Source organism: Lactuca serriola, chromosome 4 (assembly GCF_051521515.1).
Source record: "Lactuca serriola cultivar US96UC23 chromosome 4, Lser_US96UC23_V15, whole genome shotgun sequence".
Lineage (NCBI taxonomy): Eukaryota > Viridiplantae > Streptophyta > Magnoliopsida > Asterales > Asteraceae > Lactuca > Lactuca serriola.
Genome location: NC_136411.1, coordinates 333910181 through 333925210, shown reverse-complemented (window position 1 = coordinate 333925210; position 15030 = coordinate 333910181). Strand labels below are relative to the sequence as shown.

Below are 15030 nucleotides of genomic sequence, written 5' to 3'. Positions count from 1 at the left end.
TTTCTCTTGCTTTCTTTAATAATCAAATTCTGTATTTTGATAATGATAGCGATTAAGGGAAAACGACTTTTTACCACATAACTCCGTCCAGTCTTGGTAGAAGACTGCTTTTATTAAAGAAAATATAGGATTTTCTAGAAAAGACACTAATTTAATGGATACTCTAAAACTACCACTTTTATTAAAGTTATTTGGATAAAATGACACTTAATACTTATGAACTCACCAGCATTTGTAAAAATGTTGATACTCGCTTTTTCAAATAACTTGTATTCTCAGGTTAGCATTAGACAGGTACATCCCCGGAGCTGTTGATGAAGATAGCTTAGTACCATGCTGTACTTACTTATATTTACTTGTATTACTTTGATGTATTGTAATGTAAACCATGTAAAACTATTACTATTAATGCAATGGTTGTTGTACTTTGATTACTATAATGCATGTGTTGTGATATTTGACATGACGTCATCCACCCCAGAACGTTTCCGCCGTTCCGGTTTTGGGGTGTGACAGTCAGATAGCCGGAGAAAAAGAAGTTCCCATGTCAGAGTACTTTCCACGTATTTACCAGTTATCGCTAGAAAACTCTATAAGTTAGGCTAAATTTATGTTAATTTAAGTGTAACTTACATTTATAGTCATAGTAGTTACTATGAACCAACAAATATGATTTATTAGTGATTCCAAGTCATTATATTGATTGATCTACTTACGAGAGTGATGTTTAGGCTGGATTTAGTGAGGTGTTTAAAGTGGGATTTCCAAACAGTTTACTTTGTATACCAAATCGACCCTACCTCCGATATGATCCTACCTGATTATTCCTTATTTGATAGATTTGGATGAAGACATTAGGATTATTGAGGAATCTAGACTATCATATTATAGTCACAAGAAATATGAAAATAGACTAAGACTTAGTACCATTTAAATCTAGGTCTTTTGAAAAGTTAAAGTGTTAAGGTGAAGCGTTGCCCTAACCTTAAATCGCATATTTTTGTCTGGTGAGTGCGTAATTACTTTCAAGAGCATAATTCAATAAAATTATGTATTAAATCTTAATTGTATTAATTATACTATGTGTTATTTGTGTACTATAAAAGTACTGCTTAATAAGAAATGTGTTGGAAATCGGATTTGCCTTTATGTTATAATATGGGTTCGTCATAGACTTTATAAAAGGTACTTAGTGCCAAATAGGTTGAGTATCTGACAGGTCTCATTCTGGTTAGAGTGTGAGATCAAAGCGGAGTGTAGTAGTCCTCCTCTTTTTGGATGGACAGAAATGGCGGGTCCATATCATAAAACTAGCAAGTATATATGGATCATCGACCATAGTAGATGACCTACTTGACTATTCTAGGCGGTCTAGTGAATTATGTTTCTATTGTGGATTTATAACCCACAGAAGTAGATAAAATGGGATATCGTATTTATCAAATACTTTATACATTGATTGCCTTAATATGACTTACACTGGCCAAGGACTCCCTTAGCTGTGTAGTCAAATAGTTGCTCAGACGATTCATCAAGTAAGGTGATTCTTCCAAATGATCGTCGAACTAGGATTTGTAAGAATCGATTGGGCAAGGTAGGTGTCTTACATCAGAGTCTATACACATATAATGTTTGTTTGCAAGGATGTTATTATGATTTATTATCATTAAAATTATTATGTGCTTGAAAACCCTATGCATCTAGGTTTCCCAAACCGGGCCCACTCAATTTATATGCATCACAAGTAGCTGAACGAAGGTTGATGGAAACTAGTTAGGATGCCAAGTGAAATAAGAGATGAGCATGTAATATATTTCAGGACCTTTTTATTTTATGTTGTACCCTATGTTTGGATATTAATGTTGACATCCATGGTATTTTAACAAAGATGAAATAACGTATGTTATCTCAGTTGTTTTAAAATGGGTTTTTCGGCAACACAACAACTTAAAGCATAAAGAAAAAGTTTTAATCGGTTATGAAATTAAGGGGATGTTACAGTTGGTATCAGAGCATCAGTTTAACTGAAATAGGAATTTTGCTTGATTTCTAGACTTAAACTTAAAAGCTAAGTATGAATGGGGAGTTGTGTGATAGAATGCTTTAGGATAGATGCCTAAATTACTATAGAAACAAGCACTAGCAAGCTATAGGAAGACGCCTTAATTGCTAACTGCCTTAACTGTCATTATGTGCTAAATATATATAGTAAGTAAAAATATTGTTATTCTAAAATACTCATTTTCTACGTGTATAGAACGACGTGATGATCACAATGGGCGGTAGAGTAGTCAATAGCGAAGGAGGTCCAGCACCTCAGAACGTCGAAGTCAGATCTGGTCAGTTCACCATAGAAGAAGCTCGAGCAATGATGCAAACCCTGCTAGAGCAGCAGTGACTTAAGTTTACGAATCTCTTAACTCTAGAACTGGTAAATGCTAGAGGCGGAGCTCCAGTGATCAACGAACCGATAGTCGCTGAACAAGTCAAAAATAGACCGGTTTCTACTCATGCAACAATGGCCAAGGAAGGAAACAATGAATCAAAGAGTCATCAAGGACCAAAAGAATCAGAGTTTTGAAGGAATGATGAACCTAGAGGATAATGCAAGTATAAGGGCTTCACTACTTGCAAGTCGTCATCCTTTAGTGGGAAAGAGGATCCAGATGGAGTCATGGACTAAATTTTGGAAATGGAACTAGATTTCTTCACATGCAATTGCATCTGCAAGTTGCAAACCACCTACGATGTAAGACAATTCAAAGGTGTAGTGATCCGTTGGTGGGACATGTTGGGAAAAATGCTAATTCCTAACAATTCGTTGCAACTGGTATGGGAAGATTTATTAACCCACTTTAAGTGTAAATTTTGCTTTGTTGAAGACTTGTTGGAGTTGGACAATCAACTCCTAACATTGAAAAAGGTAAGCATGACGGTTGAAGAGTACACCGATGCTTTCACTAACAAAATGAAATTCGAACTGCGCGTGGTCCCCGATGAACTGGCCAAGATTGATAGATACTCCCAGGGACTACCATGGGAGTACTCTATGCCGGTTAAGCAGACACCGACTTTTGAGGCAGCTATCTAGGATGCATGGTCTGTTGAGAACATGATTAAGAAGAGGACTACCGACAAAGCTGAAGTCGGTGAGAAAAGGAAAGTTGATGGATTCTTAGGAAACAACAACAACAACAACAAGTTTTCAAAGTCAAGTAACAAATCTAGGAGCAACCAAGAAGGGAAGTGGTGCGACCAATGCAAGAAAAATCATTTAGGCGATTATGTCATCTGCTACAAACGCAAGAAGTCGAAACATAGCTCTACAAACTGCCCAGTGAAAGGAAAAGTTTGCTTCACTTGCGGGGAAGAATGGCACATGAAAGCAGAGTACCCAAATACTGAAAAGCCAACCTCAAAGATCCTGCCAATAAAGCCCAAGGGTAGAAGCTACCAAATGACCCTTAACGAAGCTAAGGAGGAGATTGATGTTGCTTCAGGTACATTCCTGGTAAATCAAGTTCCTTCCAAGATTTTATTAGATTCAGGAGCATATCACTCCTTTATATCGCACGAATTTGGTAGAAAGCTTAAATTATCACCACGTAGGCCAAGTTCCCATATTATAATAGAAGTAGCCAGCGGTAGGAATGTAATTGTTAACAATAGGTTAGAGAACGTAACCATTAACTTAAACAGAAACAAAATTCATGAAACGTTATTTCCTTTCGATTTATACGAATTCGACGTAATTGTGGGCATGGATTGGTTGGGTAAAAACCTTGCGGACATCTTATGCGGAAGGAAGATGGTGTGCATCAATCCCCTTGGAAGAGAACCTTCCGTGGTGTAAAAAGATAAGAGTAGAGTAAGGTCTGGATTCGTCATGATGATGAAGGCTAGAAAATGCCTAACCAAGGGATGTACATCATTCTTGGCATATGTGATCGACGCAAAGAAGGAAAATAAGGCAATAATTGATATATCTATGGTGGGTGACTTTCCTAAAGTATTTCCGGATGAATTACCAGGATTACCACCAGAGAGGCATGTAGAATTTAGAATCGAATTATTGCATGGTATAACGCAAATTCCAAAAACATCATGTTGTTTAGCGCCTACAGAGATGAAAGAATTAATGATACAACTCCAGAAAATATTGGACAAAGGTTTTATACGACCTAGTTCATCACCTTGGGGAGATCCCATACTGTTTGTAATAGTGTTCACAGATGACTCCATAAAATATTTTCAACTTTAATCCAATATTTACCATTCAGCCCTGAGCTTCTAAAAATCTTCTCATAATAAGCCCATAATTTACTAAACAACCCTCAACCTTCAAAATTCTTTACAAACTAATCTGGAAATTACATTTTGACCCCCCCCCCATCCAACTTTTTAATTATACTAGTTAACTCCTCGAAACCAACACCTTGTTATATAATTATTTATTTTAGGGCTATTATTCATTCATTAATTTGTTTATTTATTTATTTAATAAACATGGTGTTACAATAAGACTATGATTTAGCTCATAGCATTCACTTAGGGTTGGAGTAGACCCATTATTTCATATGTGATTGTTTTGTATGTTATATGAATGTTGATAGGAAGGTTAGCAGGTCGAAGCTGGAGACGAAAACTTTGTGTGGATGCGTTGTATATATGATGGAATATGTGGTATATTGGGGAGCTCACTTAACCTTATGCTTATAGTTTTGGATAAAATGTTTTACAGGTTGTTCGTGAGAAGAGCTCGGCGGGGCTATACACACGCATTGAAGATAATGATTTATGTTGTCCTATAATTCAACTCTGATAACACTATGGTTTCAAACAAATGATTGTCACTTATTGTTTTTAAGTTAAAGGTTTTAGTCGATTAATCTGGTTCCAAATGAAAAATCTCTAGTAAATTTTTGGGACGTTACAATCATCAAAAGAAATTTTATTCAAAACTAAACAAAAATTAAAAATTAAGAATGAAAAGATAATGAAAACTAATTTTTAAATGTCGAGTTGCCTCCCAATAAGCACTACTTTTGTGTGAGTCATAAGTTAGACTCCCAACTTAATAAACTCTTAATATTGGTGTTGTCAATCCTTCCGCTACATTCAATATTCCTTTTGAGCCAATCCATAAAATTTAATTCTTTCTTTATAAAATTGACCATACGAACTTGAATTTAATGCTTTCCAAAATCTCGACTAAAAGTACAGCTGGTTGGACATTGATCATAAACAGATCGTACATCCAAACTTTATCTAGAGACGAACCTTTCATCCCAAACATCAGAATAACCGATGTTGGAACAGGGGTGTGCATCACGACAGTAAAAGATCGCGTCACGTTTCCTAGATTTCAACTCTTCATCTTTCTAGTTCTTCTTCCATTAGTCTTTCGAGTAATTGAAGGTCATTTTCAGCACCAAAATCCTTTTCTTCTAGTAATCTTTCTAGGACCTCCAAATCTTTTTTTGAATTAATTAACTTTAGTTCCTGCAACTCATGCTCGAGAATAATATCAGGCATATCCATTTTAAAATAAACATAAAAACTAAATATTAACAATATATAAAGTTCAACTAACAAATAAATAATCTGAACTAAATGCAATTGTTTCCAGGCAACGACGACAAAAACTTAATGTGTGATTTATATACTATAAAAATTATCAAGTTTAAATTTATAAATCCTAATTTATCTCAACCAAACTGTCACGCAATATGCAGTGTACTAATAGTGTAATAGTATAGTTATGGTAAGAAAGGGTTTCGAACACAACGGAACGGGTAGAATTAGATCAGATTATTCACATGTAAATTAGACTAATAACAGTGAAGTAAAAAGGGGGATTTGTTTAAATTCAATTAAACTAGAAACGAAAACAAAACTACAGATTATATTTAGACACAAATAAGATGAAGATGCTTTTACATAGATTCGCTTATGTCTTTCGCTTATGATGGATTCCAATAGAATGCAATGGATATTAGTGATATTTATCGATTACTATACTAGCCAGTTAACTTAACTTGGTCTAATTCACTAACATTATAATTATTAAGACAATTAACATAATGATCATGCAATTAACTATATAATAGTTACTATTAAGCTTGTATCATGAAAGATTTTATTAGGTCAAATGATCCTTATGGTCATATTAATCAGTTTGATGCACATCTTTGGTTATCTAATGCACTCGTACATATTAAAGTTAACAACTTCAATAACCTAACCGTAGGATTTTGTCATCTCTAGTCCCAATTACTAAGTAGCCACTTGATTCAAGTGAACAAACTAATATCGAATAAGTTGAAGTAGACTTAGAAATGGATTATAGTATATGAACTAATAGTCTTTGTATTTATTATGAAAGTTTACTTTAAAAATGTTTAATGTTTACATCTTGATATTCAATATAATTATTTAAAATATGTCAATAGTTTTTTATTATTATAGGTTGAATCACTTACTTATTCATTATTTAGTTTGTATTTATTTCAAAATTTTACTTTAAAAAATGTTTAATGTTTACACATTGATATTTAACTTTGTTTTTAATCAACTCGTGTAATACACAAGTCTCACATGTAGTCGGTTATAACTTTAAGATTAGATCTAACACATCAAGTTTTTGGTGTCGTCATGGAATGGTCTCATTTGGTTTAGAGTATTTACTTATTGGTTTCATTAAAGACTTGTTTTTATTTGTTTGGTCTATTTTTAGTTTGGTGTTTTTAAAATTTTATTGTTATTTTTGTTATTTTCCATATGACGTGCTTTTGGTAGTTTGAGATTCTTGCAGAATTTTATTGTTATTTTTGTTATTTTCCATATGATGTGCTTTTGGTAGTTTGTGATTCTTGCAAAGAAATCTCACTGTTCACATTGTGTGACGCCTTCCTAGCCGATATTTCGAACAACGCAACGCGTGCATAACTCATACATGTCGCATAATATGCACTGCTCATATTTGTGTGGTTTGAGGATTTAAACGAAACGTCACCTAGTAGATGCTACTCGAACCACGCTTTTTCTATACATATCGGCATTTCGTATAGAGGTTAAAAGCTACGCTTGTTGAATGTAAAGTTTGGAAATAAAACAATTCCTTCTGTCGTGTATCATTGATTAATGCAGCCTCAGGTGCTAGTGCTAAGAAGAACAAAAGGTCTTGTACATGTAATGGATCTTGAAGTACTATTTCTGCATCTACTTTACCAAATCCGCCCACATTATGATTACTTTTCAACGGTTGTTCAAGTTTAATAGATTCGCTTTTCAATAAAAAATGAATCACTTAGAGCTCGAATTTCTAGCTCGTTTTATCAGTCACCCTGTTCAAACACATCGTATTTCTAGCATGAGCAGAAAAAAAACAAGTTCAACACTCCAACAACTTCATAATCATCATTATAACAAGATCTTCAAGGATTACCCACCAAAAGGCTAATAAAACCTCCTAAAAACTTCATGTTGAACGCGCCTAAATGGGTTAATATACAAACACATATAGTCTAACAAATTATTCGGTAGCAACTCCTATTTTCAACTCTAGTTGCTTCACATAGTCATGTGATGACTTATGTAAATTAGCATGCCATTAAAGATCGAAACAATTTTTTGTATGTATAGTCTTAAAATGTGATTCATGAAACTTTGGAAAGTAGCGAGACCTCAAATCTATCTTTGAAAACCAAAAGTTGCTTTGTAGTTAGTTTAACAACTAATCAGGTAACTTGTCTTTTCTTCACGGGGGACGACTTGAGAAAAAAAAAAATGATTGTAGTTGGATTGAATAAATCTGATTTTAGATGTTGGTTTTCCAAAATGGTGCTTTTATATCCATATTTCCAAATTTCAAACACATATTCCATACTATCTATGAAGCACATTGAATTGAAGTTAGTTACAAAAAAAGAATCGAATGTGTCCTATTTATACACATCAACTACGAAGGGCCAATCTCGGATACATTCAAGACATTCGGTTGCATAACCATATGCTTACAGTCGGTCAACCGGTTGCACCCACACGGACCACGGTTCGAACCGTGGTCCCCATCTTCACCAAACGAGGACCGTCTATGACCAACCCAATTCTCACTACTCCTACTACTTAGCCTCATATATGCAGAAGGAGACCCATTCGATGTAAAGTAATACGAAGAATGGTACTCCTCTCTGCAATACGTATGAGGCATATCTCTGTATCCACTAGGCCCAGGCCTGGGCCCAGTGGATCTTTCCTGTCCCATCTTTTGTTGTGATGAAGATGGGACAGTGGTCCAGTCTTCGATAGTTATCCCTTGCTTAGCAGCCAGCTTAAGCATTTGCTTCTCGTCTAACCCTAATCCCATCACTAGATTCCATAGGTTTCTTTGTGTTTCCCTTTGATTGTGAATCACTTGATCCCTCATTGCCATTTCGTATTGAAGCTCCGTATTAGTCATCCCCTACAATGACATGGCACAATTTAGCTAACAAAGACTCTTGTATTCTTATTTTAATTTTTTAGAGTGAATTACATTTTTGGTCCCTCAATATAGTTGTTTTTTGCAAATTTGATCCCAAAAGGTTCTCATGCAATTTTGGTCAACTATATTGTGATTTTACTTGGAATAAGGACAAAAAACGGTACAAAAAACCTCACATAAGAACCAAAAATGTAAATTTCACTAAAGTATATACTACATTTATATTTTATTTTAAATTTTAGAGTAAATTACATTTTGGTCCCTGAGAATAGCTGTTTTACATATATTTGGTCCCAAAAGGTTTTCTCATGCAAATTTGGTCCCAAATATATATTCATTTTACTTGGAACAAGGACCAAAAATGTAAAGTATATATTACATTTATATTTTACTGTAAATTTTAGAGTATACTACATTTTTGGTCCCTAAGTATAGCCATTTTTTTGCAAACTTGGTCCCAAAAGGTTGTCTCTTGCAATTTTGGTCCTAAATATATAGTGATTTTACTTGGAAAAGGGACCAAAAACATTATAAAAACCTTAAACAAGGACCAAAAATGTAACTTTCACTAAATTTTTTTTACCAAAAGTCGATATTGGCTGAGAATACGCAAGTAGGTTTTATTCGCATTGTTACTAATCGCTTCATCAATCATCTCCTGTAATTCACATCGCCTTTTCTCATTCGCTTCAATTTCCTACACAACATTTCAAACTCATTACCCAAAAGTCAAAACACAAAACTCAAAAGTTAAAGTCAACCTTTTGGTAAATAACACCGGTCTCATCATTGTCACGGATATTATCAAGAACAAGTTGTCGCCTTAACATTAAGGCCCGCACAACTGTTCCATCATTTTCAATCGCCTGCAAAACAAAAAAAAAAATTCCAATTTAATTATTTTTAATAAATTTTAATGATAATAATTAATAATAATAATACCTGTTGTTTTGCGATTCCATCATCAAGATGTTGTAATTCAGTTCGATTTCTGAGATTGGTTTCTTCTAATTCAAATAAAGCTTTTTGTAAATTTATTCGTTCTTGGACATTTTCACTTGTTTCTTGGCTTAATATATTCAGCCATGATAATTCATCATCCACGTGTCTTTCAGTAGGTTTTGTGCTTAACTGTGATTCCTTTTCAGCTAATTGTGTCTTCAACTGACTAACTTCATTCTGTGAAGAAAAAAACATTACAAAACTTATAATATATTACAGAAATGGTCCCTGTGGTATAGTGGAAATTACAACTTTAGTCCAACTTTGCATTTCATTACATAGCGTCATGGCCAATCGTTGTGGTTTTCAATTTGTTGCAAGTTTGTTAAAATCAGGCATTAAATTTAATGACCATTTTGCCCTTTTTGTTGTGTTTATAATCTATGGGGTAAAACTTGTCATTTTACAATGAATTAACAGCCATTTTTAACGGTGTTAGTGATAGGGACCATTTCTGCAACAAACTGAACCACAGGGACCATTTCTGTAACTTACTTTAAAATTTATCAAAATAGCTTACCTGAAGACTGTCAATCATACGCTGATAATCCGATACATGTGTATCAACCGTGCCGATATTTTTCTGAAGAAAAAGAATATAATAAATAAAATCATTTATTTTTATATCGTATTATATTTAATCAAATGTATGTATAATTTACCTGAATATGAGTTTTAATTTCTTTAGCTCGATCAGCATATTTTAGAGTATTAATGGTGTGATGATATTGATTATCTGCAGGTGATATAGTTGCAATCATGACTGTTTGTGAATTTCCACTTAATCCAACTTTAAGAATCCGTGTCAATTTGCTAAAAAAAAAAAAGAGAAGACAATAAACACAAATGAATTAATACTTTATAGAGTTATGATAAATTGGGTTAGTCTCATAAAAGACCTTATATTTTGTGGTTTTTCCGGATTAAACCTCAACTTTCTTTTTTTCTTGAAAAAAAACCTTGTATTTTTTCAATTTTTCCGAAAAAAACCCTCAACTTTGTTTTTTTTTTCCGAAAAAAACCCTCGACCTTCTAATTGTGTTTTTTCCGGATCAAACCTCATCTTTATTTTTTTTTTCATGAAAAAAGACCTTATATTTTTTCTGAAAAAACCCTCGACTTTCTCTTTTTTCCGAAAAAAAAAACCCTCGAACTTCTAAATGTTTCCAAATAAATCCTCAACTTTTTTAGTTTTTCCTGAATAAAACCTTCACATTTTACAACTTTTTTTAGAGAAAAATGACTAAAAGGGGCAGATCAGAAAAAATGAAAAAATGCAACTTCTTTTTCATGAAAAGAATAAAGTTGTGGCTTAATCCAAAAAAAACACAAAATATAAGGTCTTTTATTAAATTAACCCCCAAAAACCCTCAACTCTTTTAGTTGTTTCAGAAAAAACCCTCAAAGTTTTTAGTAGTTTCAGAAAAAACCCTCTACTTTTTTAGTTGTTTCCAAAAAACCCTCAACTCTTTTAGTTGTTTCAGAAAAAAACCCTCAAAGTTTTTAGTAGTTTCAGAAAAAACCCTCAATTTTTTAGTTGTTTCCAAAAAAACCCTCAACTATTTTAGTTGTTTCAGAAAAAACCCTCAAAGTTTTTAGTAGTTTCAGAAAAAAACCCTCTACTTTTTTAGTTGTTTCCAAAAAACCCTCAACTCTTTTAGTTGTTTCAGAAAAAACCCTCAAAGTTTTTAGTAGTTTCAGAAAAAACCCTCAATTTTTTTAGTTGTTCCCAAAAAAACCCTCAACTCTTTTAGTTGTTTCAGAAAAAACCCTCAAAGTTTTTAGTAGTTTCAGAAAAAACCCTCAACTTTTTAGATGTTTCCGAAAAAACCTCAACTTTTTTAGTTGTTTCCAAAAAACACCCTCACATTTTACAAGTTTTTTCTGAAAAAAAAATGACAAAGGGCCAAATTGAAAAAAATGAAAATGTCCAAGGTCTTTTTCATGAAAAAAAATAAAGTTTGAGGCTTAATCTAGAAACACACACAAAATATAAGGTCTTTTATGAGATTAACCCTAATAAATTTGAAATTTTGAAATTTGATACCTGTTGCGATAAGGGACATATGCAAGACCTTTTTTCTGTTGTTTTCCCAAAGCATTTATACAATTTGCTAAAGCAAGAAGCGATCGGTTTATATTCGCACCATCTCTTAGTTTTTGTCCACCACTGTTTGTTTCAGAAGCTCGCTCACTGCAATTTTTTTATATATATTTTTAGGAGTAAAACATTTTTTTATATAAAATTTTGGGAAGAAATAGAATCATATTTATTTTATTATACCTTCCAGCAAGATCCACAAGTGCAAGTTTACCACGTATGACTTGACTACGATATTTCTTTTTCTGCTTTCTAAGCACAGTTATTTCCAAAACTGCATGTGACCTATTTCAGAAAAACAAAAAGGGTATTTTAGTAATTACAAACAGAAAACATGAAAATACATTATGAATAATTAGGAGTATAACTCACCGTGATGATGTTTCATTAGCATCTGTGCTGTCTGTTTTTCGCCTACTGTTTCCCATATTTAAAAGCTCAAGAATCCTGTCAGCTGAGTTGACCTAAAACAAAAAGAAAATATTTATATTTAGAGTAAATTACACGAATGGTCCCTATGGTTGGGGGTATTTTACATGTTTGGTCCCTAACTTATTTTTTCAACTCGGAAGGTCTTTACAGTTTGTTTTTGTTACGCGATTGGTCCCTGTGTTACCTAAAAAGACTATTTTGCCCTTAATTTTTTAATTTGTTTAAATAAGATGGGGTAGATAAGGTAAGATAAGGTGAGGTGGAATTTAAATAAATTTAAAAAAAATCAAGGGCAAAATAGTATTTTTAGGTAAGATAGAGACCAAACGCGCACAAAAACAAACTGTAAAGACCTTCCGAGTTAAAAACATAAGTTAGGGACCAAACTTGTAAATTACCCCCAACCATAGGGACTATTCGTGTAATTTACTCTTATATTTATTAAATATTAATATTAATTAGGGTTAATCTCATAAAAAGACCTTCTATTTTGTGCTTTTTCCGGATTAAACCTCAAATTTATTTTTTGCCTACCTTGTATTTTTTTCCATTTTTCCCGATCTGGCCCTTTAAGTCATTTTTTTTTCCAAAATAATTGTAAAATGCGAGGGTCTTTTGGGTAAAAACTAAAAAGTTGAGGGCCTGTTTGGAAGCAGATAGAAGGTTAGAGGGGTTTTCTCGGAAAAAATAAAAAATGCAAGGTCTTTTTCAGGCAAAAAAATAAAGTTGAGGTTTAATCCGAAAAAGAACACAAAATATAAGGTCTTTTATGAGATTAACCCTATTAATTAATATATTTTAATTTATATAAATTGGGAAAATAAAGTAAGCCAAGAAAAAGATATTTAACCTTGATGCATCTAAGGCCAGCTACAATTATCCCTTGTTCTGGATCCTCTCTGAGTTCCAAATGACCAGATGATTTTTCAAGAAGATCATAGATTACCTGTTTTTCATTTTTATTAAAAATAAATAAAATTAGAATATAGTTTTGGTAAGAGATTAACATAATAACATGTTATTAATAATCTAATATTTAATATTACCTCATTGTAGACTTCAAGGTAGGAACAAGTAACTTCAAATTCATCAGAACTCTTATCATTTTTTATAAAATTGAATATTGTATGTAGACTGAGAACCATTAGGCCTGGATCACCTTCAGTTCCTACCATTGTATATGTTTTCCCACTGGAATTATAAGAGAATATATTAAAAAAAATGTTACACATTGTATAGAGTAGGATTTTTTTTTCATTTCATTAACTTATTCATACAATTTCACATAAGATAATACTCAAATTTATTTATTTTACCTTCCAGTTGAACCATATGCAAACACAGTGGCATTTAGGCCATGAACTACTCCAGAGATTGTGGAAGATATACTTCTCTCATACACATCCTGCATATAGCACAACTTTTAAATTATACCCATTTTCATAACAAATTGAAGACACATACATTGAATAAAATATCTTGAAGCCAATAGAAAGTAGGAAATAACATGTTTTAGTGCTAACAACTTCAAGCAACTAAATCTATGAACATGAACAAGAAATGGAAGTTGTATCATGTGAATGTTGTGGAGCTTCATCTTAACTTATATTTTTTTTCATTCCAACTCCAAAAATAGTAAAACTTCAGAACATGTTCTTTACAGTTTACACTATTGACAAGGTGATAGAAACTTGAGAATATGATATTTTCAAGTTTATACTGTTACAAGTTTATCAAAATATCAGAAATAGTAAAACTCAAAATCTCCAAACCACTTCTGATGCTTAATCTTATAACAAGTAACCTATATAAACTATCCACCACATACCGAATTTGTAGAGTCTGGGGGAAATGCATGATCAAAAGCATATCTTCTCTCTTTTGTTCGATTCTGTATCCTATCTAGGTAGTCCTTTGACAAATCAGGATCCAAAATAACCACCTCCTGAGAAGAAAGCATTACAACATAATTCAAGAAACACGATCAACAAAATGTAAAGCTTCTACTGAAGAATATTCTCTAAGAGAAGAGTAAAGAGACACCTTATTGTTGTTCACTCGTACTATATCACGACCTCGCTCTTTCTCCGTTAATGGCCTACACTTTACAGCAACCTATAAACAACAGCTCTGTATAAGCTACAATTAACATAGAATCAGAAACTCCAATTTCAATGATCAAATATACTTACAGTGAGAGTTGTAGCTTTCTTAGTCGCTGGAGCTCTGATACTTGGCATATTTAATCAAAACATTTGTTCAACAATCACAAAACCCCAAATTTTTCAATAATTCACACCAATAAACCTCCGAAAAAACCCTAACAAATAGGAACTGCACGCTGAAGTATTCAAATTCCAAAATCGACTATATCCTAACCAAAAATTCCGTTTTTAAACTCAAATTTAGAAACTGGAAACCTAAACCCTAAAAATGGTATAAGTTTGGACCGAATTCACATTATTGTGAGCTTTAGAAGCAGCAAATGCGTTTCGTTTCACCTCAAGTGCGTGTATGTGTGCGCGAGAAAGTGGAGTAACGGAAACGATGATAAGGATTGAAATACGGCAAAGAAGGCGGTGTCGCCATTGAAGAGGAGGAGTACGGAGATGTGATGGACATTGAAGCGGTAATAAATAAAAATTGAAGGCGGAAGACGACGAAGGTGTTGCCTTCTGCTTCTAGATTAGCTGGACCAGCAGTTGTCAGGAAGTCATCCTGACCGTTGAATTTTATCAAAGTATCAATTTTTCTTTGATTTCTTCCATTAAAACAAAAGGTCTTTCTTGGATGTTTATGAAAGTATTTCCATTTACGTGCAAGATATTATACATTTGTGCTCTTGTTTTGATTTATTTTTTAAACTACTTCCAAAATGATATTGTTGTATAGAATATTGGGGAATGGCTAGTGGCCTAAAATTGTAATGTTTTATAATCATCTTGTCAATTGTCATTTGTCAATGTTTATTAAAAAATTGATTTATTATGTATAAAATTGTTGATTACAT

General features: G+C 32.9%; 2 protein-coding genes across 2 annotated transcripts; one reads left to right on the top strand and one right to left on the bottom strand.

Moving 5' to 3' along the window:
• The first annotated feature begins 3112 nt into the window (after positions 1 to 3112).
• Positions 3113 to 3853, top strand: LOC145099608 (uncharacterized). The gene has a single exon (XM_079037153.1). The coding sequence runs from the start codon at positions 3113 to 3115 to the stop codon at positions 3851 to 3853; it is 741 nt and encodes a 246-aa protein (XP_078893279.1).
• A 3977-nt stretch (positions 3854 to 7830) lies between these two features.
• On the bottom strand, positions 7831 to 14672 carry LOC145097461 (P-loop containing nucleoside triphosphate hydrolases superfamily protein). Its single transcript, XM_079035028.1, has 15 exons — positions 14213 to 14672; positions 14064 to 14135; positions 13849 to 13965; positions 13337 to 13425; positions 13067 to 13211; positions 12871 to 12966; positions 11961 to 12052; positions 11772 to 11873; positions 11535 to 11681; positions 10150 to 10300; positions 10008 to 10070; positions 9428 to 9664; positions 9247 to 9351; positions 9069 to 9182; positions 7831 to 8464 (listed from the first exon to the last, which is right to left on the bottom strand). The coding sequence occupies exons 1-15, from the start codon at positions 14258 to 14260 to the stop codon at positions 7961 to 7963; spliced, it is 2082 nt and encodes a 693-aa protein (XP_078891154.1). The 5' UTR covers positions 14261 to 14672; the 3' UTR covers positions 7831 to 7960.
• Positions 14673 to 15030: the final 358 nt, after the last annotated feature.

Coding starts and splice junctions, on each gene's coding strand:
- LOC145099608 (XM_079037153.1), top strand. CDS start 3,113: ATGATTAAGAAGAGGACTACCGACAAAGCTGAAGTCGGTGAGAAAAGG.
- LOC145097461 (XM_079035028.1), bottom strand. CDS start 14,260: ATGCCAAGTATCAGAGCTCCAGCGACTAAGAAAGCTACAACTCTCACT. Junction 12,967..13,066: donor ACCTTGAAGTCTACAATGAG/GTAATATTAAAT, acceptor AATGAAAAACAG/GTAATCTATGATCTTCTTGA. Junction 9,665..10,007: donor GTATGATTGACAGTCTTCAG/GTAAGCTATTTT, acceptor TTTTCTTCACAG/AATGAAGTTAGTCAGTTGAA.